The following is a 24,738-nucleotide window of genomic DNA, read 5'->3' on the forward strand; positions in this document are numbered from 1 at the left end:
TTAAACCAAACTAAGCGTGATTTTCCATTTGAGAATTGATCTTGGTGGTGGGTGTGCCAGTACTGATGACTCTACCTGGACCATGAATATATTCACCAAACAAAGATTCTCCATTACAGACATACCTATGTTGATCTAAAGAAAGTAACATTCCAACATGAGTTCAAAACTCTATCAAGAAAACATTCATTGCAATATTTGCATGCATATAGACTGAAGTTGATCTAGAAAGAGGGATGTTTGCTTTTCTATAGAAACATAGAGCATAGAAAACCTACAGCACAATACAGGCCCTTCAGCCCACAATGCTGTACCAAACATGTACTTTAGAAATTACCTAGGGTTACCCATAGCCCTCTATTTTTCTAAGCTCCATGTACTTATCCAGGAGTCTCTGAAAAGACCCTATTGTATCTCCCCTCCACCACTGTCGCCGGCAGCCCATTCCACGTACTCACCACTCTTTGCGTTTTTTAAAAAAAAAACAACTTGCCCCGACATCTCCTCTGTACCTACTTCCAAGCACCTTAAAACTGTGCCCTCTCATGTTAGCCAGCTTACTACATTATCATCCAGATCATTGATATAGATTACAAACAACAGACCAGCCCCAGAACTGCTCCATGTAGCACACCATGAGTCACGAGCCTCCAGTCAGAGAGGCAACTATTCTGCTGCTACTCTGTGGCTTCTCTCATGAAGCCAGTGTCTAATCCAATTTAGTACCACATTTTGAATGCCTTGCGACTAAATTTTCTAGACCAAACTTCCATCCAGGACTTTGTCAAGCACCTTGCTGAAGTCCATTTATACAACATCCACTACTTGCCTTCATCCACTTTCCTGATAACCTTCTTGGAAAACTCTATATAAAATTGGTTAGACACAGGACAAGATGGCACAGGCGAGCATTGATGTTCTGCTGGTTGCAGGAAATTGTTCCAAAAATTCTCTTCAATATACCTCTTTCGGAAAAACCAGGAAACCTCCTAACGAGGAGGAACACATCACTGCTGCCTGCCTTCCCTATATTTCCATGGTTTCAGTAAGGATCGTCAGGGTCATGAAGAAATACTGGATTAATACCAGCTACAAACCCATAAGGAAGTTCAAGTCACAGCTTACGCGGGTCAAAAATGACCTGGGACTCAGGTTGGTTGGCGTTTATGGGATTCCCTGTGAATGCAGAACAGCGCATATTGGCCAGACAGGGTGCACGGTGGAAACCCGCTTCAAGGAGCACAGGAGGTCTAACCGTTTGGGTTACCTGGAGAAATTTGCAGTGGCAGAACACTGTCTTTGCAATGGCTATAGGATTGACTTTGATGGCACAAAACTACTGTGCCGTGCCAATGGCTTTTGGGTCCACCAGGTTAAGGAAGCCATTGAAGTAAAATTAGAGAAAAAGAATTAACAAAGGCGAAGGTCTCGCTCTAATTCAGAAGTAGAATTCGATTGTAAACAAGATAGGAGAGCGGAAACCTGATTAGATGAGGAGTAACCTATCAAGAAGGATGGAATACAGGAGTATAAATTCCACAGGACTAGACTTGCCCAGGTGACATCCCTAAAAAAGATAATTTTTCATCAAAATATCAATTATAATCGATACCTGTACCCGGTTGGAAGCCCGAGGAGTTTATTCGTCTCTGGAATTAATTTCACTGCAGTCTGCAGCATGGTACTTCCTGGTACTGGTAAATCAACTCAATGATCTTCATAGCTAATGATGGGCTGAGCAAACCTGACCAATCAGGCACACCATCTTTAAGGATTATCGCCATGGCTGAAAGTGAGACAGGAGGTGGGTTGAGGCGGGGTGGAATGCCAAGCCTGGCTGAAACAGAGAAATGAGGCATTCCACACAGGGTCTTGTTGGAAAACGTGCAGACACTGGAGAACAAAATTGAGGACCTGAGAGCAAGACTACTCTATTGAAGAGAACAGAGAGCCTGTGGCGACCCACTTCCCAGTGCACTCGAACCGGCTCACAAAACGGTGTGCGCCGGCATTGAGGCCGGTCGCAAACAGGGCGCCAAGCCTGCTTCACCAGCAAGGGGAAAAGCCCGCGCGCAGGACGGGACTGTGAATACGTGCCCCCTACAGCATTCCTGCCCGGGGAGGGCGGGATCAGGAAGGCTTTAAAGCGAGGCCGCGAAGTTTGAATAAATCTCTTTTTGCAACTGCAGCTCATCGACTACGTGTCGTTATTTCAGCGCTGCGTATAGCACACCGCTACAAATGGTGACCCTGACGGCCCAAACGATATTTGGGCCGAAGATGACCGACGCCGCATCTGTTCATGCAGTTTCGTTAAAACTGCCAAGCTTCTGGACGCTGCGACCTCACCTATGGTTCCAGCAAGCAGAAGCCCAATTCCACATTCGGCAGATAACCTCGGAGGACACACGTTACTACTACGTGGTGAGCTCCCTCGACCAGGAAACAGCGGCCCAGGTTGAGGAGCTCATACAGTCGCCCCCAGCGGACGGCAGATACACAGAATTCAAAGCCTTGCTCATAAGGACTTTAGGACTCTCACGGCGTGAGCGAGCTGCCCACTTACTGCACCTGAATGGTTTGGGAGACAGGCCACCATCGGCTTTGATGAACGAGATGCTCTCCCTGGCCGGAGGTCACAAGCCCTGCCTCATGTTTGAGCAGGTGTTCCTAGAGCAGCTGCCCGAGGACGTACACCTGCGATTGTCCGACGCAGATTTCAGCGGCCCCCAGAAGGTGGCGGCCCGGGCGGACTTGCTGTGGAAAGCCAAGAAGCAGAGTGGGGCGTCCGTCGCACAGATCACCAGGCCACGCTCCCAGCAGCAAACCAGATCAGGCCCAGCAGCAGAGCCCACTAACCCCAGAGGGAGGGGTGAGGAGACCAACGAACAATGGTGCTTCTACCACCAGCGGTGGGGCGCAGAAGCCCGGCAATGTAGCCCGCCCTTCAAGTTCCCGGTAAACGCCAGGGCCGGCAGCCGCTGATGGCTACGGCGGCTGGCCATCAGGATAGCCTCCTGTATGTGTGGGACAAGCGGTTTGGTCGACACCGGAGCCAAGATTAGCATCTTACCTCCAAGTTACGACACCCGCAACAGAGCACCGGGTCCCACCCTGAGGGCCGCGAATGGCAGCACAGTAAGGACCTACGGCACCCGTACAGTGCGGCTACAGTTCGGCTCCAGCTGGTTCACGTGGGAATTCACACTGGCTGCCAGGGAGCGGATTTTTTGCGGGCTCACAGCCTACTGGTCGACCTGCCAAGGAAGAGACTGGTCCACGCCAAGACCTTTCAAATGTTCTCCCTGGGTGAAGCCCAGTTGCCAGCCCCACACCTAGACTCCATCACGCTGTCCGACAACGACTTCACTAGAGTCCTGGTGGATTTCCCGTCGATTCTGGCACTGCAGTTCACGGCAGCCATGCCCAGATACGGTGTACAGCACCACATCCCGACACAGGGACCATCCCTCCATGCCCGTGCTCGAAGGCTTCCCCCGGACAAGCTCCGACTGATGAAGGAGGAGTTCAAGAGGATGGAGGAATTGGGGATCATATGGCAGTCCGACAGCCCATGGGCCTCCCCCCTGCACATGGTGCCCAAAGCAACAGGGGGCTGGAGACCATGCAGCGACTACCGCAGGCTGAACGAGGCTACAACACCGGACCGCTACCCTGTGCCGCACATTCAGGACTTTGCAGCAAACCTGCATGGCGCACGGATCTTCTCCAAGGTAGACCTTGTCCGGGGATACCATCAAACCCCGATGCATCCGGACGACGTCCCCAAAACGGCACTCATCACCCCTTTCAGTCTTTTCGAGTTCCTCGGCATGCAGTTCGGCCTAAAGAATGCCGCACAGACGTTTCAGCGGTTAATGGACGCAGTGGGACGTGACCTGGACTTCGCTTTCATCTATTTGGATGACATCCTCCTAGCCAGCAGTAGTCGTCAGGAGCATCTGTCCCACCTCCGTCAACTCTACGCCCGACTGAGTGAATACGGCCTGACAATCAACCCGACCAAATGCCAGTTCGGGCTCGACACCATCGACTTCCTGGGCCACAGGATTACTAAAGACAGGGCAACCCCTCTGCCCACCAAGGTAGACGCGGTCCGCCATTTCCCCCAACCCAACACAATCAGAGGCCTTCAGGAATTCGTGGGTATGGTGAATTTCTACCACCGCTTCCTCCCTTCAGCTGCCCGAATCATGCGCCCCCTGTTTGCCCTGATGTCGGGTAAGGGCAAGGACATTACCTGGGACGAGGAGTCCGCCGCCGCTTTCATTAAAACCAAAGAAGCCTTAGCAAACGCCGCGATGCTAGTGCACCCCAGAACGGACGTCCCTACCGCCCTCACAGTGGACGCATCTAACACGGCAGTCGGTGGAGTGCTGGAACAACTCATCGAGGGTCGCTGGCAACCCCTGGCGTTTTTCAGCAAACACCTACGACCACCTGAGCTCAAATACAGTGCTTTTGACCGGGAATTGTTGGCGCTATACCTGGCAATCCGGCATTTCAGGTACTTCTTAGAAGGTAGGCCTTTCACCGCGCTCACGGACCACAAACCTCTTACCTTTGCGTTCACGAAAGCATCCGACCCCTGGTCGTCCCGCCAGCAGCAACATCTGTCCTACATCTCCGAATACATGACGGACGTCCGGCACGTCTCAGGAAAGGACAATGTCGTGGCGGTCGCCCTCTCCCGCCCTACCATTCATGCTCTTTCCCAAGGGGTGGACTTTGAGGCGCTGGCGGAGGCGCAGCAGACAGACGAGGAGATCCCTAGTTACAGGACTGCAGTCTCCGGTTTGCAGCTCCAGGACCTCCCCGTAGGCCCAGGTGAGAGGACCCTACTCTGTGACGTCACCACTAGCCAACCCTGTCCCCTTGTCCCGGCAGCCTGGCGGCGGCACGTTTTCGACTCCATTCATAACTTAGCGCACCCCTCCATCAGGACAACCGTCTGGATGGTAGCCAACAGGTTCGTTTGGCTCGGACTCCGCAAGCAGGTCAGTGAATGGGCGAAAACGTGCATGCACTGCCAAACAGCGAAGGTGCAGCGGCACACCAAAGCTCTGCCGCAGCAGTTCCACCCCACCCACCGGCGTTTCGACCACATTCATGTGGATATCGTGGGCCCCCTGCCAGTGTCGCGAGGTGTGCGGCACCTCCTGACTATCGTGGACCGGTTCACAAGATGGCCAGAGGTGGTCCCGCTCGCCGACACCACCTCCAAATCTTGCACCCGGGCACTAATTGCAACCTGGGTATCTCGCTTTGGTGTACCAGCCCACATTACCTCCGACAGAGGCGCCCAGTTCACCTCCAGCCTGTGGTCAGCTATGGCCAGCCTTTTGGGGACACAGCTACACCACACAACTGCCTACCACCCACAGTCGAACGGACTAGTGGAGCGTTTCCACCGTCACCTGAAGTTGGCTCTCATGGCCCGCCTCAAAGGGCCTAACTGGGTGGACGAGCTCCCCTGGGTCCTGCTCGGAATCCGCACGGCCCCCAAAGAGGATCTGCACACCTCGTCGGCCGAGTTAGTGTACGGCGCACCCCTGGTCGTCCCAGGGGAGTTCATACCAGCCCCATGGGGGCAAGAGGAAGAACCCGCAGCAGTCCTGGGCAGACTACGTGAGAGGCTCGGTGACCTGGCCCCCATACCCACTTTGCAGCATGGGCAGAACCTGACACGCGTACCCAAAGACCTGCAAAACTGTGTTCGTTTTTGTACGGCAGGGCGGACATCGGGCACCGCTACAGCGGCCCTACAAGGGGCCGTTTCCAGTGATCAGAAACAACGGGTCCACATTCGTGCTAGACATTGGGGGGAAAGAGGAGGTTTTCACAGTGGACCGACTCAAACCGGCCCATGTGCACTTGGCGCAGACGGTCGAGATTCCAGCACCGCGGCGTAGAGGCAGACCTCCCAAACAGAGTCCGACCCAGACTGTGGACATTGGGGGGTGTATCGCCAGTTCGGGGGGGGGGGGGGGGTTATGTGGCGACCCACTTTCTGCGCACTCGAACCGGCTCACAAAGCGGTGCACGCCGGCATTGAGGCCGGTCGCAAACAGGGCACCAAGTCTGCTTCACCAGCAAGGGTAAAAGCCTGCGTGCGGGACGGGACTGTGAATATGTGCCCCCTACAGCATTCCCGCCCAGGGAGGGCGGGATCAGGAAGGCTTTAAAGCGAGGCCGCGAAGTTTGAATAAATCTCTTCCGCAACTGCACCTCATCGACTCTGTGCCGTTATTTCAGCGCTGCGTGTAGCACACCGCTACAAGCCTGTCTATTGTATACTTTATTGAAGCATGGCATTCTCTAGCTACGCCAGTTTCAGCAGTCAAAGCAGAAGAAATCTCAATTTACAGAATGGACTGAAATGCTGATTTGGAAAGATGTGTGTTTTATAAACTTTCATTGGTGCTCTGAAGTGGGGATTTTGTTAAACTTGTGTTCTCCCAGACTTTTGTTTCTTGCAGTAGTCTGTGATCTCTCTACAAGTTTGCTCCTCTAAATCCCACAGACTGCTGGGTGGTCTATAATAAAATTCCATTAACATGGTTATCCCTTTCTTATTCTATAGTTCTACCCAGTTCTCCTGTCTGAGCACTCCCATGACCTGATTAGTAATGTCACCCTTCCCCATTTAGTCCCTCCCACTCTTGTGTCTAAAACAACCGAACCCTGGAACTTTAAGCTGCCAATCCACCCCCTCCTGCAACCGTCTATTTAATGGCTATGGTGTCATAATTCCACATGCTGATCCATGTACTGCTGCCGTAAAGTTAATGAATTTCACGACATATGCCGGTGATATTAATTCTGATTCTGTGCAGCACCAGTAAATGTTTCTGCAAGGATATTTGTCCCCCTCCAGTTCAGGTGCAAACAGCTTTTTTTTAAATTTAGGTCCTACTTTCCTTAGCAGAGCCCAATGATCCAAAAATCTGAACCCTTCCCTCCTGCACCGCCTCCTTAGCCACATGTACAATTGTATGATCTTTCTATTTATGGCTTCACTAGCACGTGGCATGGGTGGCATCTCTGGACAATCTGTCCTTTAACTAAGCACCTAACTCCCTGAACTCACTTTACAGAACCTCATCAACCTTCCTACCTATGAATTAGATACTGATATGTAACATAACCTCTGGCTGCTCACCCTCTACTTAAGCATGCTGTGGGCTTGATCCGTGATGTACCATCCTGGAATCTCGTTCTTGTCCACAGAACTGCCTGTCTGTTCCCCTAACCAGTGACTCCCCTATCACTCCAGCTAGCCTCTTCTCCCACCTTCCCTTTTGAGCCACGGAATCAGACTCTGACATAGACCTAACCGCTGTGGCTTTCCTCTGCTAGGTCATCTTTCTTCACCCCACTCACCCAACCCCAACAGGTCCAAAGTGGTTGTGAGGGCACTGGACACGGGGCTACTCTGCACTGGCTGCCTATCCCCTTCCCTGAGCTCGTGGTCACCCATTTTGCTGTGTACCTACCTCCCTGTGTGTCCTGTTGATAAACCCTTCAGCTTCTACTGATTGTGGAGTTCATCCAGTTCCAGCTCCCTTTCCTTAACGTGGCCTGAAAGAAGCTGCAACTGGATGCACTTCTTGCAGGTGCAAATATCAGGGACACCTGTCTTTCCACATCCTGCAAGAGGAGCATTCCACTCTCCTGCCTGGCATCCCTACTGCTCTTAACTCTGTAATGAGGAAAAAAAATCTACCTACAGCCTTCTCGCCGAAGCTTGAACTCTCCACTGTAGCACTGGCCCACTCAAACAATTGTCCCTCCACTTAAACCTAACTTTCTGTTGGCCCTTGCCAAGAGCCTAATTATGCACAATCCAACATCTTGAGAACTATGGTGTGCAGAATGTCCCAACTGTCCCCTTTCGCTTCCTTAGAACTCACTGTCTCCCTCTCCCCAGGAACTGTGGTAAACAAATCTATCATTTCCACATCCTTCTGAATGAGGGGAAGGTCATCCAGCCCCAGTTCCTTGCTCACTCTGTAAGGAGCTGCATCCAAGTGCACTTCTCTCAGGTGCAGCTATTGGGGAGACCATAGTTCTCCTGCATCTAGCACACCTTGCATAAGGAGCATGCATTGACCTGGGATCCATTCTCATAAATGCAGCCAGGCACTAATAGACAAATAGAGAGAAATGGACAGAAACGTCAGGCCAGTGAGTTTGCATCAGTTGTAGAGAAAATATTGGTGGGGAGGGGGTAGGGAGTCCCAAGAGACTGTGATTGATAACACATGCTGTAGAAATATCCATATGCAAATTAATAATTGCATTCCTTTCCACCTCCAAACTCTACGAATCTGTTCGGAGTTCAATAAGCTAAACTAATTTGATTTGAATGTGGAATTAGACTATGTTGCTGTGATGTTTTCAGCTAGATGCACTTTCCTTGCTAACCAATGGTTGTGATTATAAACAAAGTTTTCGATCTAGAAATCACAAAGATAAACAGACTTAAACTTTGTGCTAACTTATTTTGCTGATTGATACTCTTTTGTTTAGGGATTGTTAAAACTAGATCACCAAGGGATAGTGGTTCGTCTTCTACAGGATGTTGTTATGCTCTCTGCAGCCGTGGAGCTCGGTGTTCGTTGGAGGGAGCTGGCAGAAAAACTAGCCAAACTCTCAAAACATCAAATAGATGCATATGAAGCGCCTCACAGAACTAGAAGTGGAGAAGTCGGTCAGGAGGTGGGATGCTGATTTTTGCAATTCCATGCTATAGATTGTACAACTGTTATTATTTCTTCAAAAAAATTTCATACACTATTTGTTTATTTTTTTAGACCATGTGGAAACCTGCACATGACTTTCTTTACACATGGAGCATAAAGTTTGGAGATGGATACCAAGATGTACTACAAGAACTACAAAATGCTCTCGATAAAATGAGAAGCCCGATTACAAGGCATTGGAGACATTTAACTGGAGTGCTCATTTTGGTGAATTGTTTGGAAATATTAAGGGCCAGTGCATTCCCCAGACATGAAGAGGAATAAATTATTTATTTAAATCATTATGAAATACAAACAATATCAGTTCTTAACCTCTGGAGAATGAGAAAGTTTATGTAATTGCTTGGTTGATGAACATGATTTAGATTTAGAATATGAATATGGTTGAGATTTATGATTTATGCCTCCTGGGACTTGAATGAACAGCTGAAAGTCATCAGTTTTAAAAATTTAGTTAAATCATATTCTTAACAATTTCCAATTCAACTTTCATGTAGGATGACTTTTTATTAAGGAAGCATTTTACCATGCTTTGGAAAACACAAGGGAAAAGTGACTATGTGCAATTCAGTTTCACTTTTCTTTTGGGTCAGATTTGCTCTTTAAAATTTACATTTAAATTCAGAAAATTACTATCGCATTCAAATTAAACATTAATGTTCCTAATGTTTAAAGTAATGGAAGCATACAAAGATTTTTTATTGTACATGCATACTGGTCTAAAACAGGGTGATCACCTAATCCACCTAACTCAAGTTTGTTTTTTTGCAATTTTACTTGGTATTACTAATATGCTGGCTTTATATGTGTGTGTGAGTATGGATTTATATGTGCAATTATTACTACTGTATGTATTCATTTTGATACCTATTCCCAACTAGGCCTCTATCTGAACTTGTAATAAATCTTTGGGTCATGAATTACCATGATAATCCCCTTGTTTTCTCCATTGCATCCAGATGATTACTGCCAAAATATCTAATGTGATGAATGAAACATACAAACAAGTGAATAGTGGTTTTAAGTTATTTCCCAGAACTTGCCTTTACTAAAGTAGAAATAAAATGCAAATTTAACTACAGGGAAAATGGAGTTGTGGAGGACATTTGACAATTTATTTTTTGTAACTGCTTCCACCTTTACTGACATGCTTGCTTTGTGGCATTTCTAACTGAAAAGTTGTCTGCCAATTGGCTATGCTGACTTCCATTAACAAATATGTAGGAGAATGGCTTAAAATCTTTTCAAAATAATTTGTGAAAGATAATATTGTATTCATTTTTGTGTTCACCTATTTTATTCATTTTCCCTTATTCCAGGTTGTACTTTAGGACTGGATCTTCTACTTTTGAGTTTAATAAATATAATGTATCTTATTACTAGAAAATATGAATATCAGAAATGTCTCATTTTTGTAATATGTAAAAGCTATTTTGAAGCACAGCATACACAAACTGCATCTTATAATACTAGGTATAACAGGACTTAGTGGGGTTATGAATGAAACCATTTTTCATGCAAGTATTGTGCAACAATGTTATGGGGCAATTGTAATATTTAAGTGTTGTTTATCAATAAAAGTTTTACAAATGAGATTTTTCTATAATTGTCCAGATTAAACAGCAGCTAGCATCTCACCATGCTAATGATTATTGGGGTGAATTCTACAATAACATCTGGTGATTAAATACACATGTTCCCTTATTCAAGAAAGGGAGTAGAGATAGCCCAGGAAATTATAGACCAGCGCGTGTTATTTCAGTGGTTGGTGAGATGATGAAGATCCTGAGAGGCAGGACTTATTAACATTTGGAGAGGCATAACATGATTAGGAATAGTCAGTATGGCTTTGTCAAAGGCAGGTTGTGCCTTATAAGCCTGATAGAATTTTTTGAGGATGTAACTAAACAAATTGAAGGTAGAGCAGTAGATGTAGTGTATATGGATTTCAGCAAGGAATTTGATAAAGGTACCCCATGCAAGCCTTATTGAGAAAGTAAGGAGGCATGGGATCCTAAGGGAAATTGTTTTGTGGATCAAGAACTGGCTTGCCCACAGAAGGCAAAGAGTGGTTGTAGATGGATCATATTCTGCATGGAGGTCAGTGACCAATGGAGTGCCTCAGGGATCTGTTCTGGTACCCCTTCTCTTTGTGATTTTTATAAATGACCTGGATGAGGAAGTGGAGAGATGGTTTAGTAAATTTGCTGATGACACAAAGATTGTGGATAGGGTGGAGGGCTGTCAGAGGTTACAGCGGGATATCGACAGGATGCAAAAATGGGCTGAGAAGTGACAGATGGAGTTCAATCCAGGTAAGTGTGAGGTGGTTCATTTTGGTAGGTCAAATATGATGGCAGAATATAGTATTAATGGTAAGACTCTTGGCAGTGTGGAGGATCAGAGGGATTTTGGGGTCTGAGTCCATAGGACACTCAAAGCTACTGCACAGGTTGACTCTATGGTTAAGAAGACATATGGTTTATTGGTTTTCATCAACTGTGGGATTGAGTTTAAGAGCTGAGAGGTAAAGTTACAGCTGCATAGGACCCTGGTCAGACCCCACTTGGAGTACTGTGCTCAGTTCTGGTTGCATCACTACAGGAAGGATGTGGAAGCCATAGAAAGGGTGCAGAGGAGATTTACAAGGATGTTGCCTGGATTTGGGAGTATGCCTTATGAGAATAGGTTGAGTGAACTTGGCCTTTTCTCCTTGGAGCGGCGGAGGATGAGAGGTGATCTGATAGAAGTGTACAAGATGATGAGAGGCATTGATTGTGTGAATAGTTGAGGCTTTTTCCCAGGTCTGTAATGGCTAACATGAGAGGGCACAGTTTTAAGGTGCTTGGAAGTAGGTACAGAAGAGATGTCAGGGGCAAGTTGTTTATGCAGAGTGTGGTGAGTGTGTGGAATGAGCTGCGGGCAACAATGGTGGAGGCAGAAATGATAGGGTCTTTTAAGAGACTCCTGGATAAGTACATGGAGCTTAGAAAAAGAGAGGGCTATGGGTAACCCTAGGTAATTTCTAAAATAACTCCATGTTCAGCACAGCTTTGTGGGCTGAAGGGCCTGTATTGTGCTGTAGGTTTTCTATGTTTCTAAATGTGAAAATCCAGAATTTCCAGTCATAGATAACCTTCTGTTCCAGGTGGTTGATGGGGGAGGGGGGGGGGGTGCGGTGGGAGGAGTGGGAGGGAGATGTCTACTGCAAGGTCTTGGCCAGAAATGTTGATAATTCCTTTTTCCTCACAGCTGCTGTCAGTCACAAAAGGTTAGAAAAAATATACAACTTAAATTAAGGGTAGAAACAGTGTATAGACTGTAATAATAAAACACCAATGTAAATTTCAGATGCTGATAGAAATTGCCACCGCATCATCAGATTTTGGAAATGGTATGAGGGTTGCACTAGTACTGGCCAGCCATAGTGCTGAATCAGGAGACTGGGTTATTGTCAGCAAGTGACAATCAGAAATGACACCAGTTCACAAAGAAGAAATATTCTGCCCATGCCTTTGAGCAGATTTTTTTTTACCGCTTATGCAATCAGGACAAGAATTAGACAAAGCTGTCCAGGTAAACTGTTTAATGGAATTTAGAACATAGAAGTAGGAGCAGTCCCATAGGCTTGTATTTCTACTCCACTGTTCTTCATACATGTCTGATCACTTCCTTGCATTAACCACCCTTGCCTTCATATTCTAAATATACTGATTTGTTTCTTGAATCTACTGATTACACCACCACAGCATTCTTGGAATTCTATTTGAGTACACAATTCCAAATATTCACTCCTCTCCAAATGATGACCCTAAAGGGTCAACTCTGGCTCCTGCTTCTATAGAGTTTATCCAGAAAGAAACATGAGCTAGCATTTACTCTGTCATGCCTTGTAAGAATAGTGTATGGTTTAATGAGAAAACCTCTAACTTCTCAGATCTATCAGATGTACAATGTTTCACATGTGGTCTTGCCAGGGCTCTACAACTGGTGCCCTTGTATTAAAATTTCCTGCAGTAAAGATCAACATATATTCCTCCTCACTCTACATACCCAGTTAGCTTGTACTGATTAATATACAGGGACACACAAGCTCTATTGCCCTCAATGTGTATGTATAAAGCTGCTGGAAGCTGACTTCAGGGTTTTAATGAGATCTTGTGAAACTGAAGAAAGTTCAGTAAAATGTGTGTTAAATTCAATACAGAATCGTGTGCCTGAATCTATTAATACTGTTGATTATTCTAGTAAATCAGTGTTAACTAAGGTAATACACACATGCATAACTGTCATGTGGACAGGAGTAAACGTGGGTTCAACAATATCTTGAGGACAGATGATAAATATAAAAACTTCAAAATATATCTACTAAATGTTTACCAATATTACCAAAAGCTTATGACCCATAGATGTTGCTGTTTCAAGGGCAAATAAAGAGGGGGTGGAGATGTCTGTCCACTGCGTTTCGAATCGAATCAAAAACATTTCCCACACAGGAAATGATATGAAAATATAGCTTACATACAGGAAGTTGCTGGCTGGTGGCGTAGTGGCATCAGTGCTGGACTTCAGGGCGAGAGGTCCCGTGTTCGAATCCGGCCGGCTCCCTTGCACGTTCTCCATCCGTTGAGTGTCGAGCTAGCAACTCAACCTCGTTTAAAAAAAAAACCTGGAGAGGGATGGGCTCCACCGGATTTCAGATGCCCAAGACACACCGTGCGATAAGCAATCGCCAAAAAAGTTCATTGCAAAAAGCTTGTCTTGACGGCGCCCTGAAGACTCCACCAGGACACACACCCTCCCAAAATAAACTGGGCCAGAACACAAGCTCCTCAAAGCAGCAAGATGCTCTTCATTGACTATATTTCTGCATTCAACACTCTCGTCCCCTCAAAACTAATAAAGAAGCTCCCCTAAACCTCCAATACCTCCTTGTGCAATTGGATCCTCAATTTACTCACTTGGAAACCCCAGTCAGTACAGATTGGCAAAATCTCCAGAATCACGATCAGCACAGGTGCACCACAAAGATGTGTGCTTAACCACTGCTCTAGTCACATTATACTTATGACTGTGAGGCTAAGTGCAGCACCAGTGCCATATTTATGTCCGCTGATGACACCTGTGTCGCTGGCTAAATCAAAGGTGGTGATGAATCAGCATATAGGAGGGGGATTGAAAATCAGGTGTAGAGGGATCTGAGAATAACCTTTCTCACCCTGAGAGTGGTGAATTGCTGGAATATATCTTTGGAGACACTGGTGGAAGCAGAATCACTTAAGAAGTGTCCAGGTGGCACTTGAAAATGAGGGCCATGAGCCAAGGAGTGGAAGATGGAATTAAAATACTTGATTGCACACAGCTTGTCATGCATGTGATGGGCCAAATGGCCTGTTTCCCTGCTGTATAACTCCACAAATAGTAAGCATTTAACATTATAATTAAGTGATTTCAGCACAAAACGTTGATGGGATTAACTGAACACAATTTTTATATTCATAACATCTTTTACCATTATGTTTATCAACATAAATCGTGGGATCTTTCTTCATTTACAATTAAGGTATCTTCCTTAATTCCAAATCAAATATCCAAAACCAATGAAGGAAGTCTTGCATTTTAAATCGAATAGAGACAGCTTTCTGCATAGCTTGCACCTTTTTTTCAAGAAAATTAGTGGTGGTGTTTATGTTTCTTTGTATAATTGTGAAAAGCTTTCGGACAATCGTAAATGAAAATAGTATCAGCAGTGTTACTAGCAATTATTTAATTTGGTTCCTTCAAATGCCATCAAATTGCTCTTTATCCAATGGGTCGTACACATAGTGGCTCTGTAATGTGTTAACACGATTGAGTGTCATGTTTCTTCTGTAGTGACAGCTGCAAGTATGCTAGATGAACTTGACTGAGCTGTTTCAGATGTGATCCCTTGGGTGGTGTTAATTTTCTAGAACTTCCTGTTACATGAAGAATGCACCTGAATCAACATATTCATATGTTATTGATATGCTAATTTTAGTTTATATACATGGATAATATTTGGACCTCACAAGTTGAAGAGTTTGTACTACTGCCAAATAAGAAAATGACAATTGAAAAATGGGACAATTTAATAGTTAGTGTTCCATTCGACCATAAGACAGAGGAGCAGAATTAGGCCATTTAGCCCATCAAATCTGCTCCACCATTTGATCATTGCTGATTTATTGTCCCTCTCAACCCCATTCTCCAACTAGAGCCAGTAAAAACTCCATCAATCACAAAATATAAGTTACAAAAAGTGCCAAGTTCTCTTATATGTACTGTATGTTCTTAACATTTTGATCATTTAAAAGTAAATAACTCAGTATTTTAAAAATCCTTCTTTTCTAATTTAGGATCGGATAGTAGACATGCAATAACAAGTCATGTAAACAATATATTTGGTAAATGATACTGGAAGGATTTCCAACCCTCAATTCCATTTTGGCCTTCGTTGCCAGCCTGGTACAAAAAGGGGTGCTAGCAGTTGAAATGCCTTGTTACACTTACCTCTCTTAATCTAGTTCCAATACATGCATTCTCTGTTTAAAAGTCGAGATGGACACCTTTTAGATGGAGACAGCTTCCCATTTTAACTCTGCAGTTTTGTAGAGATCTTAATCTGTCCTAATATCTGTACTCTATGCTTATTGGAAAGACTTGACAGCTATTTTCTATAATGTTTTCCACTGCAAACTTTCACTCTACTAAGTAGGTGTACCAAATTTTACCAACAAACAGCTACAAACCGGAGCTGTACCTGTGTCCAGAAAATGTGTAGGTGTTGGCATTGTGGAGAACTCCATTGGCTGTAAGTTCATTTAAGATATGTGGTAAGGTCAACTCACCAAGCAGAATTTTACTGGTAATTGGCATCAGGGACTCAGGTGAGCGATTGTGTGACTGGGGAGAGTGGATGGCAATCAGAGCCTCTGTTAGCTTCTCAAAGGATCAGAGATTAGTTTGGGTTGACCTTTGTGTACGGAAAAGGGTGAGTCAGAGCCTAGGCCAATTGGGAACTCTGTGGGACAGGTCGCAGGTGAAAACAGTGGCATGGCCCTGGAGCAAGAAAGGTAATGAGACTCCACAGGGCAGATACCAGACAGGGGTAGCTGGAACAAACAGATGGGCAGCTGTAGAGCTATTGTGGCAGTAGGCAAGTCGCAGGGGGTCCAGATCTTTCTTGAGACAGAAGTTAATTCTAGACATAACCAACCTCTGAAATACTTCCTCACTGTAGATTTGAGTGCTACTGGGCGATAGTTGTTAAGGCAGCTCACCCTAATCTTCTTGGGCAACAGTATAATTGATGCCCTTTGCACGTCTGACTAGCAATCAGAGATTGAAAATGTCTTTGAACACCCCTGCCAGGTACTCCATTGAAGCCTGTCACCTTGCAACGGTTCTCCCTCTCAAAAGGCAGCCTGACAGAGATCACAGGGTCACTGGATCCTCATACCTGTAGCATTTTCTCCCTTTCAAAGCGTGCATAGAGGGTGTTCAGTTCGTCTAGAGCTGAGGCATCTCTGCTATTTACGATGTTAGGTTTTGCTTTGCAGGAAGTAATTGACTGCAAACCCTGGCAGAGTTGGCGTACATCCAAAACGGCCTCCAAGCTCGTTCGGAATTGTTACATTGCTCTTGAAATAGCCATCTGCAAATCGTACCTGGTTTTCTTGTGCAGACCTGGGTCACCAGACTTGAATGCCACAGATCTAGCACTTGGCAGACTGTGAACCACCAGGTTCATTCACAGCTTTTGATTTGGGTATGTACAGTATGTTCTAGGCACACACTCATCCACACAGGTTTTAATGAAGTCAGTGACAGGTGAACTCATTCAGACTCGAAGATGAATCCCTGAATACAGTTCAGTACACCGATTCACAGCAGTCTTGTAAATGCTCTTGCTCCTCCCTTGTCTATACCTTCTTGGTCCTTACTACTGGTGCTGCACTCTTCAGTCTCTGCCTGTACTCAGGGAGTGGAAGTACAGTCAAGTGAGCAGACTTTCCATAGTGTGGGTGTGGGATAACACGGTGAACTCTCTTGATTGTGGTGTAACAGCGGTCCAGTGTGTTATTTCCTCTGATACTACAATGATTTATTGGTAATAATTATTGAGAGATTTTTTTTCAAACTGGCCTGGTTAAAACCCCTAAAACAATGGGGAAGGCATCAGGATGGGCTGTTCCATGCATGTTGATTATGTCACTCAGTCTGTCTAGAGCCGGTTTGACACAGACCTGAGACGAGGTGTACACCACTAGCAAGATGATGGCCCAAACTGCCGCGGCAGATAAAATGGATGACACTTGATCATAAAATGTTCGATTCAGTAAAAACGGTGAAATATTGAGCGAAATGTTCATTTCCAACTCTTCTCACAGTCTTGGATCACCTGGACAATATCTATGTCAGGATGCTGTTTATTGACTACAGCTCAGTGTTTAACGCAATCATTCCTACAGTTTGGATTGAAAAGCTCAGGAACCTGGGCCTCTGTCGAGACGCTTCATCAGGTCTAACTGAAAGGAGAGATACTAAGAGATTTGAAAGTAGCAGGGGGAGGGGGAAATACCAAATGATAGGAGAAGACCGGAGGGGGTGGGATGAAGCTAAGAGCTGGAAAGGTGATTGGCGAAAGTGATACAGAGCTGGAGAAGGGAAAGGATCATGGGACGGGAGGCCTCGGGAGAAAGAAAGGGGGAGGGGAGCACCAGAGGGAGATGGAGAACAGGCAAACAACTAAATATGTCAGGGATGGGGTAAGAAGGGGAGGAGGGGCATTAACGGAAGTTAGAGAAGTCAATGTTCATGCCATCAGGTTGGAGGCTACCCAGCCGGTATATAAGGTGTTGTTCCTCCAACCTCAGTGTGACTTCATCTTGACTGAGTCCAGCCCTGTGGCTCAGAAGGGTAGGGAAAGGGAAAGAAAGGCAGTAGTGATAGGGGACTCTATAGTTAGGGGGTCAGACAGGCAATTCTGTGGACGCAGGAAAGAAACTCGGATGGTAGTTTGCTCGCAGGTGTCAGGGTCCAGGATGTTTCAGATTACGTCAACGACATCCTGCAGTGGGAAGGAGAATAGGTCGAGGTACATATTGGTACCAATGACATAGGTAGAAATAGGGAAGTGGTCCTGAAAAAAGACCACAGGGAGTTAGGAAGGAAGTTGAGAAGCAGGACTGCAAAGGGAGTAATCTCGGGATTACTGCCTGTGCCACGTGACAGTGAATATAGGAATAGAGTGAGGTGGAGGATAAATGCATGGCTGAGGGATTGAAGCAGGGGGGCAGGGATTCAGATTTCTGGATCATTGGGACCTCTTTTGGGGCAGGTGTGACTTGTACAAAAAGGACGGGTTGCACTTGAATCCCAGGGGGACCAACATCCTGGCGGGGAGGTTTGCTAATTCTATTGGGGAGGGTTTAAACTAGATTTGCAGAGGTGTGGGAACCTAAGTGAAGAGGCAGAGGATGGGGAAGTTTACGCACAAGTAGAGACAGCTTGTAGGGAGTTTGTGAAGAAGGATAGGCAGATGAAAGGGCAAAGATGCTCTCAGCTTAATGGTTTGAGATGTCTATTTTAATGCAAGGAGTGTCATAAACAAGGCAGGCGAACTTAGAGCACAGATCAATATGTGGAACCTTGATGTTGTGGTCATTACAGAGACTTGGATGTCGCAGGAGTAGGAATGGCTGCTGAGTGTGCCAGGTTTTAGATGATTCAAAAAGAACAGAGAGGAAGGCAAAAGAGGTGGGGACGTGACATTGCTAATTAGGGATAGTGTCACGGCTGCACAAAAGGAGGAAGTCATGGAGGGATTGTCTACTGAGTCAGTGTGGGTAGAAGTCAGAAACAGGAAAGGGGCAATAACTCTACTGGGTGTTTATATAGACCCCTCCACAATAGTAACAGGGATATCAAGGAGCAGATAGGGAGGCAGATTCTAGAATAATAATAGGGTGGTTGTGACGGGGGATTTTAACTTTCCTAATATTGATTGGCTTCACATTAGTGCAAGGGGTTTAGATGGGGTAGAGTTTGTTAGGTGTGCTCAGGACGGTAATGATGCAATATGTAGATAGGCCAACAAGAGGAAAGGTTATATTTGATCTGGTAATAGGAAATGAACCTGGTCAGGTGTCAGATCTCTCAGTGAGAGAGCATTTTGGAGGTAGTGTCCACAATTCCTTATCCTTAACCATAGCGCTGGAGACGGATAGGAGCAAACAATGAGGAAAAACATTTAATTGGGGTTGGGAGAAATATGATACTATTAGGCAGGAACTTGGGCTGAGAAGAGGCAGATGGACTTCAACCCAGAGAAGTGTGGGTTCATTTTGGTGGGACAAATTTGAAGACAATATAATATTAATGGTAAGACTCTTGGCAGTGTGGAGGATCTGAGAGATCTTGGGGTCCGTGTCGATAGGACACTCAAAGCTGCTACGCAGGTTGACAGTGTTGTTAAAAAGGCGTATGGTGTATTGGCATTCATCAACTGTTAATTGAATTCCAGAGTCGTGAGGTAATGTTCGAAACATAGAAACATAGAAAATAGGTGCAGGAGTAGGCCATTTGGCCCTTCGAGCCTGCACCGCCATTCAGTATGATCATGGCTGATCATCCAACTCAGAACCCTGTACCTGCTTTCTCTCCATACCCCCTGATCCCTTTAGCCACAAGGGCCATATCTAACTTCCTCTTAAATATAGCCAACGAACCGGCCTCAACTGTTTCCTGTGGCAGAGAATTCCACAGATTCACCACTCTCTGTGTGAAGAAGTTTTTCCTCATTTCGGTCCTAAAAGGTTTCCCCTTTATCCTTAAACTGTGACCCCTCGTTCTGGACTTCCCTAACATCGGAAACAATCTTCCTGCATCTAGTCTGTCCAATGCCTTTAGAATTTTATACGTTTCAATAAGATCCCCCCTCAATCTTCTAAATTCCAGTGAGTATAAGCCTAGTCGATCCAATCTTTCTTCATATGTAAGTCCTGCCATCCCAGGAATCAATCTGGTGAACCTTCTCTGCACTCTCTCTATGGCAAGAATGTCTTTCCTCAGATTAGGGGACCAAAACTGCACACAATATTCTAAGTGCGGTCTCACCAAGGCCTTGTACAACTGCAGTAGAACCTCCTTGCTCCTGTACTCAAATCCTTTTGCTATGAATGCCAACATACCATTTGCCTTTTTCACTGCCTGCTGTACCTGCATGCCCACCTTCAATGACTGATGTACAATGACACCCAGGTCTCGTTGCATCTCCCCTTTTCCTAATCGGCCACCATTCAGATAATAATCTGTTTTCCTGTTCTTGCAACCAAAGTGGATAACCTCACATTTATCCGCATTAAATTGCATCCGCCATGAATTTGCCCACTCACCTAACCTATCCAAGTCACCCTGCATCCTCTTAGCATCCTCCTCACAGCTAACACCGCCGCCCAGCTTCATGTCATCCACAAACTTGGAGATGCTGCATTTAATTCCCTCATTTAAATCATTAATATATATTGTAAACAACTGGGGTCCCAGCACTGAGCCTTGCAGTACCCCACAAGTCACTGTCTGCCATTCTGAAAAGGTCCTGTTTACTCCCACTCTTTGCTTCCTGTCTGCCAACCAATTCTCTATCCACATCAATACCATACCCCCAATGCCGTGTGCTTTAAGTTTGCACACTGATCTCCTGTGTGGGACCTTGTCAAAGGCCTTTTGAAAATCTAAATATACCACATCCACTGGCTCTCCCCTATCCACTCTACTAGTTACATCTTCAAAAAATTCTATAAGATTCGTCAGACATGTTTTTCCTTTCACAAATCCATGCTGACTTTGTCCGATGATTTCACCTCTTTCCAAATGTGCTGTTATCACATCTTTGATAACCGACTCTAGCATTTTCCCCACCACCGATGTCAGACTAACCGGTCTATAATTCCCCAGTTTCTCACTCACTCCTTTTTCAAAAAGTGGGGTTACATTAGCCACCCTCCAATCCTCAGGAGCTAATCCAGAATCTAAGGAATTTTGAAAAATTATCACTAATGCATCCACTATTTCTTGGACTACTTCCTTAAGCACTCTGGGATGCAGACCATCTGGCCCTGGGGATTTATCTGCCTTTAATCCCTTCAATTTACCTAACACCACTTCCCTACTAACATGTATTTCCCTCAATTCCTCCATCTCACTAGACCCTCGGTCCCTTACTATTTCTGGAAGATTATTTATGTCCTCCTTAGTGAAGACAGAACCAAAGTAGTTATTCAATTGGTCTGCCATGTCTTTGTTCCCTATGATCAATTCAACTGTTTCTGACTGTAAAGGACCTACATTTGTCTTGACCAATCTTTTTCTTTTCACGTATCTATAAAAGCTTTTACAGTCAGTTTTTATGTTCCCTGCCAGCTTTCTCTCATAATCTTTTTTCCCTTTCCTAATTAAGCCCTTTGCCCTCCTCTGCTGATCCCTGAATTTCTCCCAGTCCTCAGGTGTGCCGCTTTTTTTTGCTAATTTATATGTTTCTTCTTTGGACTTGATACTATCCTTAATTTCCCTTGTCAGCCACGGGTGCACTACCTTCCTTGGTTTATTCTTTTGCCAAACTGGGATGAACAATTGTTGCAGTTCATCCATGTGATCTTTAAATGCTTGCCATTGCATATCCACCGTCAACCCTTTAAGTATCATTTGCCAATCTATCTTAGCTAATTCACGTCTCATACCTTCAAAGTTACCCTTCTTTAAGTTCTGAACCTTTGTTTCTGAATTAACTATGTCACTCTCCATCTTAATGAAGAATTCCACCATATTATGGTCACTCTTACTCAAGGGGCCTCGCACAACAAGATTGCTAACTAACCCTTCCTCATTGCTCAATACCCAATCTAGAATGGCCTGCTCTCTAGTTGGTTCCTCGACATGTTGGTTCAGAAAACCATCCCGCATACATTCCAAGAAATCCTCTTCCTCAGCACCCTTACCAATTTGCAACCCAATCTATATGTAGATTGAAGTCACCCATTATAACTACTGTTCCTTTATTGCACGCATTTCTAATTTCTTGTTTAATGCCATCCCCAACCTCACTACTACTGTTAGGTGGCCTGTAGACAACTCCCACCAGCGTTTTCTGCCCCTTAGTGTTATGCAGCTGTACCCATGTCGATTCCACATCCTCCAGGCTAATGTCCTTCCTTTCTATTGCGTTAATCTCCTCTATAACCAGCATTGCTACCTGACCTCCTTTTCTTTCCTGTCTATCCTTCCTGAATATTGAATATCCCTGGATGTTGAGCTCCCATCCTTGGTCACCCTGGAGCCATGTCTCTGTGATCCCAACCATATCATATTCATTAATAACTATCTGCACATTCAATTCATCCACCTTGTTACGAATGCTCCTCACATTGACACACAAAGCCTTCAGGCTTGTTTTTACAACACTCTTAGCCCTTATACAATTATGTTGAAAAGTGGCCCTTTTTGATTTTGGCCCTGGATTTGCCTGCCTGTCACTTTTACTTTTCACCTTACTACTTTTTGCTTCTACCCTCATTTTATACCCCTCTGTCTCTCTGCATTTGTTCCCATCCCCCTGCCACATTAGTTTAAATCCTCCTGAACAGCAGTAGCAAACGCTCCCTCTAGGACATTGGTTCCAGTCCAGCCCAGGTGCAGACTGTCCTGTTTATACCGGTCCCACCTCCCCCAGAACTGGTTCCAATGCCCCAGAAATTTGAATCCCTCCTCCTTGCACCATTTTTCAAGCACGTATTCATCTGAAATATCCTCCTATTTCTACTCTGACTAGCACGTGGCACTGGTAGTAATCCAGAGATTATTACCTTTGTGGTCCTACTTTTTAGTTTATCTCCTAACTCCCTAAATTCACCTTGTAGGACCTCATCCCATTTTTTACCTATATCGTTGGTAACTACGTGCACCACGACCACTGGCTGTTCACCCTCCCATTCCAGAATGTCCTGCAGCTGCTCAGAGACATCCTTGACCCTTGCACCAGGGAGGCAACATACCATCCTGGAGTCTCGCTTGCGGCCGCAGAAACACCTGTCTATTCCCCTTACAATCGAATCCCCTATCACTATAGCTCTCCCACTCCTTTTCCTTCCCTCCTGTGCCGCAGAGCCACCCATGGTGCCATGAACTCAGCTGCTGCTGCCTTCCCCTGATGAGACATCTCCCCCAACAGTATCCAAAACAGTATATCTGTTTAGGAGGGAGATGAGCTCAGGGGACTCCTGCACTACCTGCCTACTGCCACGCTGTCTAGTGGCCACCCCTTCCCTTTCTGCCTGTGTAGCCTTTACCTGCGGTGTGGCCAACTCACTGAACGTGCTATTCACAACTTTCTCAGCATTGCGGATGCTCCAGTATGAATCCAATCGCAGCTCCAGACGCTCAATGCGGTCTGCCAGAAGCTACAGTTGGACACACTTCCTGCACACATAGTTGTCAGGGACACTGGAAGTATCCCTGATTTCCCACATGCTGCAGGATGAACAAACCATGGGGCCAGTCTCAGCTGCCATGACCTACCCAATACTTGCCTCAACTTTTGAAACTTTCTCCTTTGAAAGGAACTTACACGGCGTTACCTCACTTGGAGTGAAGCTCGTCCTCAGCCTCTTCTCGTCAAAGCCTCAAATCTCCACTGCTTCACTGGCCGCTTTTTTATGTTACAGCTATACAAGACCTCGTTCAGACCCCATTTGGTGTTCTGTGTTCAGTTCTGGTCACCTTACTACAGGAAGAATGTGGAATCTATAGAAAGAGTACAGAGGAGATTTACAAGGATGTTGCCTGGATTGGAGGGCATACCTTACGAGAACAGGTTGAGTGAACTTGGCCTTTTCTCCTTGGAGCAACAGAGGATGAGAGGTAACCTGATAGAGGTTATGAGTTGATGAGAGGCATTGATCACGTACATAGCCAGAAGCTGAAATGGCCGGGAGGGTGTCAGGGGTAAGTTTTTCACACAGAGAGTGGTGGGTGCGTGGAATGCACTGCTGGTGGCGGTGGTGGAAGCAGATATGATAGCGTATTTTAAGAGCCTGTTAGATAGGTACATGGAGCTTAGTAAAATAGAGGGCTATGTGCTAGGGAATTTCTAGAGTAGCTTATATGGTCGGCACAACATTGTGGGCCGAAGATCCTGTGATGGCTGTAGAATTCTATGTTCTATGTTCTTTAACCCCTCCTCCCTCAGGTTTCACCTATCACCTTGTGTTTCTCTCTCTCCCCCACCACTGCGCCCCCCCTCCCCAGCTTTTAAGTCTACTTTTCAGTTTTTTTTTCTCCAGTCCTGCTAAAGGGTTTCACCCTGAAACCTCGACTGTGCTCTTTTTCCTAGATGCTGCCCAGCCTGCTGAGTTCCTCCAGCTTTCTGTGCGTGTTGCTCTGAGTTTTTCCAGGAAGTGACAATGGTGCTTAATAAGGCAGTAGATGTGTTAACTATGTGGACTTCAGAACATCATTTGATAAGGATGCTCATGGTAGGTTGATTCAGAAAGTAAAGACACATGCATTCCAGAATGAAATACAAGTTTGGTTTAGAAACGTCGTGTGTATATACAGCTCTGTGCAGAAGTCTTAGGCATACTAGGTATTTTATAAATTTTGTTTTAGATGTTTATTTTTTGTCTTCTGCATTAGTGGGTCGGCAGAAAAGAGCAAATTTTAGATTTCCAAATATTCATTTTCAAAAAAGTCACAGAGAATTTTTTTGTATTTCATTAAAGAAAGTAAGTTAAGTAATGGAACACTTTTCAGATAAAAACTTGATTACTTTATAGGTATATGGCCCAGTGTGCGTGATTAAACAGGTTACAAACAGGTGCAAATGATTAACGACAAAATGAGTTGAATGAACTAAACTGATTAACTGAACCGGAAA

The 24,738-nt window shown here is 45.4% G+C and overlaps 1 protein-coding gene and 1 long non-coding RNA gene across 7 annotated transcripts in view; one reads left to right on the plus strand and one right to left on the minus strand.

The window, feature by feature from the left end:
- Positions 1–10,379, plus strand: part of macc1 (MET transcriptional regulator MACC1) — a 51,866-nt gene extending 41,487 nt beyond the window's left edge. For all 6 annotated transcript variants that reach the window (XM_073054095.1, XM_073054098.1, XM_073054094.1 and 3 more), the window contains 2 exons: positions 8,554–8,742; positions 8,838–10,379. In XM_073054095.1, coding sequence (XP_072910196.1) covers positions 8,554–8,742; positions 8,838–9,050 — 402 coding nt within the window. In that variant the 3' untranslated portion in view covers positions 9,051–10,379. The remainder of the gene's footprint in view (positions 1–8,553; positions 8,743–8,837) is intronic.
- The window catches only part of LOC140732019 (uncharacterized), a 34,364-nt gene extending 17,741 nt beyond the window's left edge, over positions 1–16,623 (minus strand). The window contains exon 1 of the long non-coding RNA XR_012099962.1: positions 16,267–16,623. This is a non-coding gene — a long non-coding RNA (uncharacterized lncRNA). The remainder of the gene's footprint in view (positions 1–16,266) is intronic.
- Between the last annotated feature and the right edge of the window lie 8,115 nt (positions 16,624–24,738).

Source organism: Hemitrygon akajei, chromosome 8 (assembly GCF_048418815.1).
Source record: "Hemitrygon akajei chromosome 8, sHemAka1.3, whole genome shotgun sequence".
NCBI classification, from domain to species: domain Eukaryota; kingdom Metazoa; phylum Chordata; class Chondrichthyes; order Myliobatiformes; family Dasyatidae; genus Hemitrygon; species Hemitrygon akajei.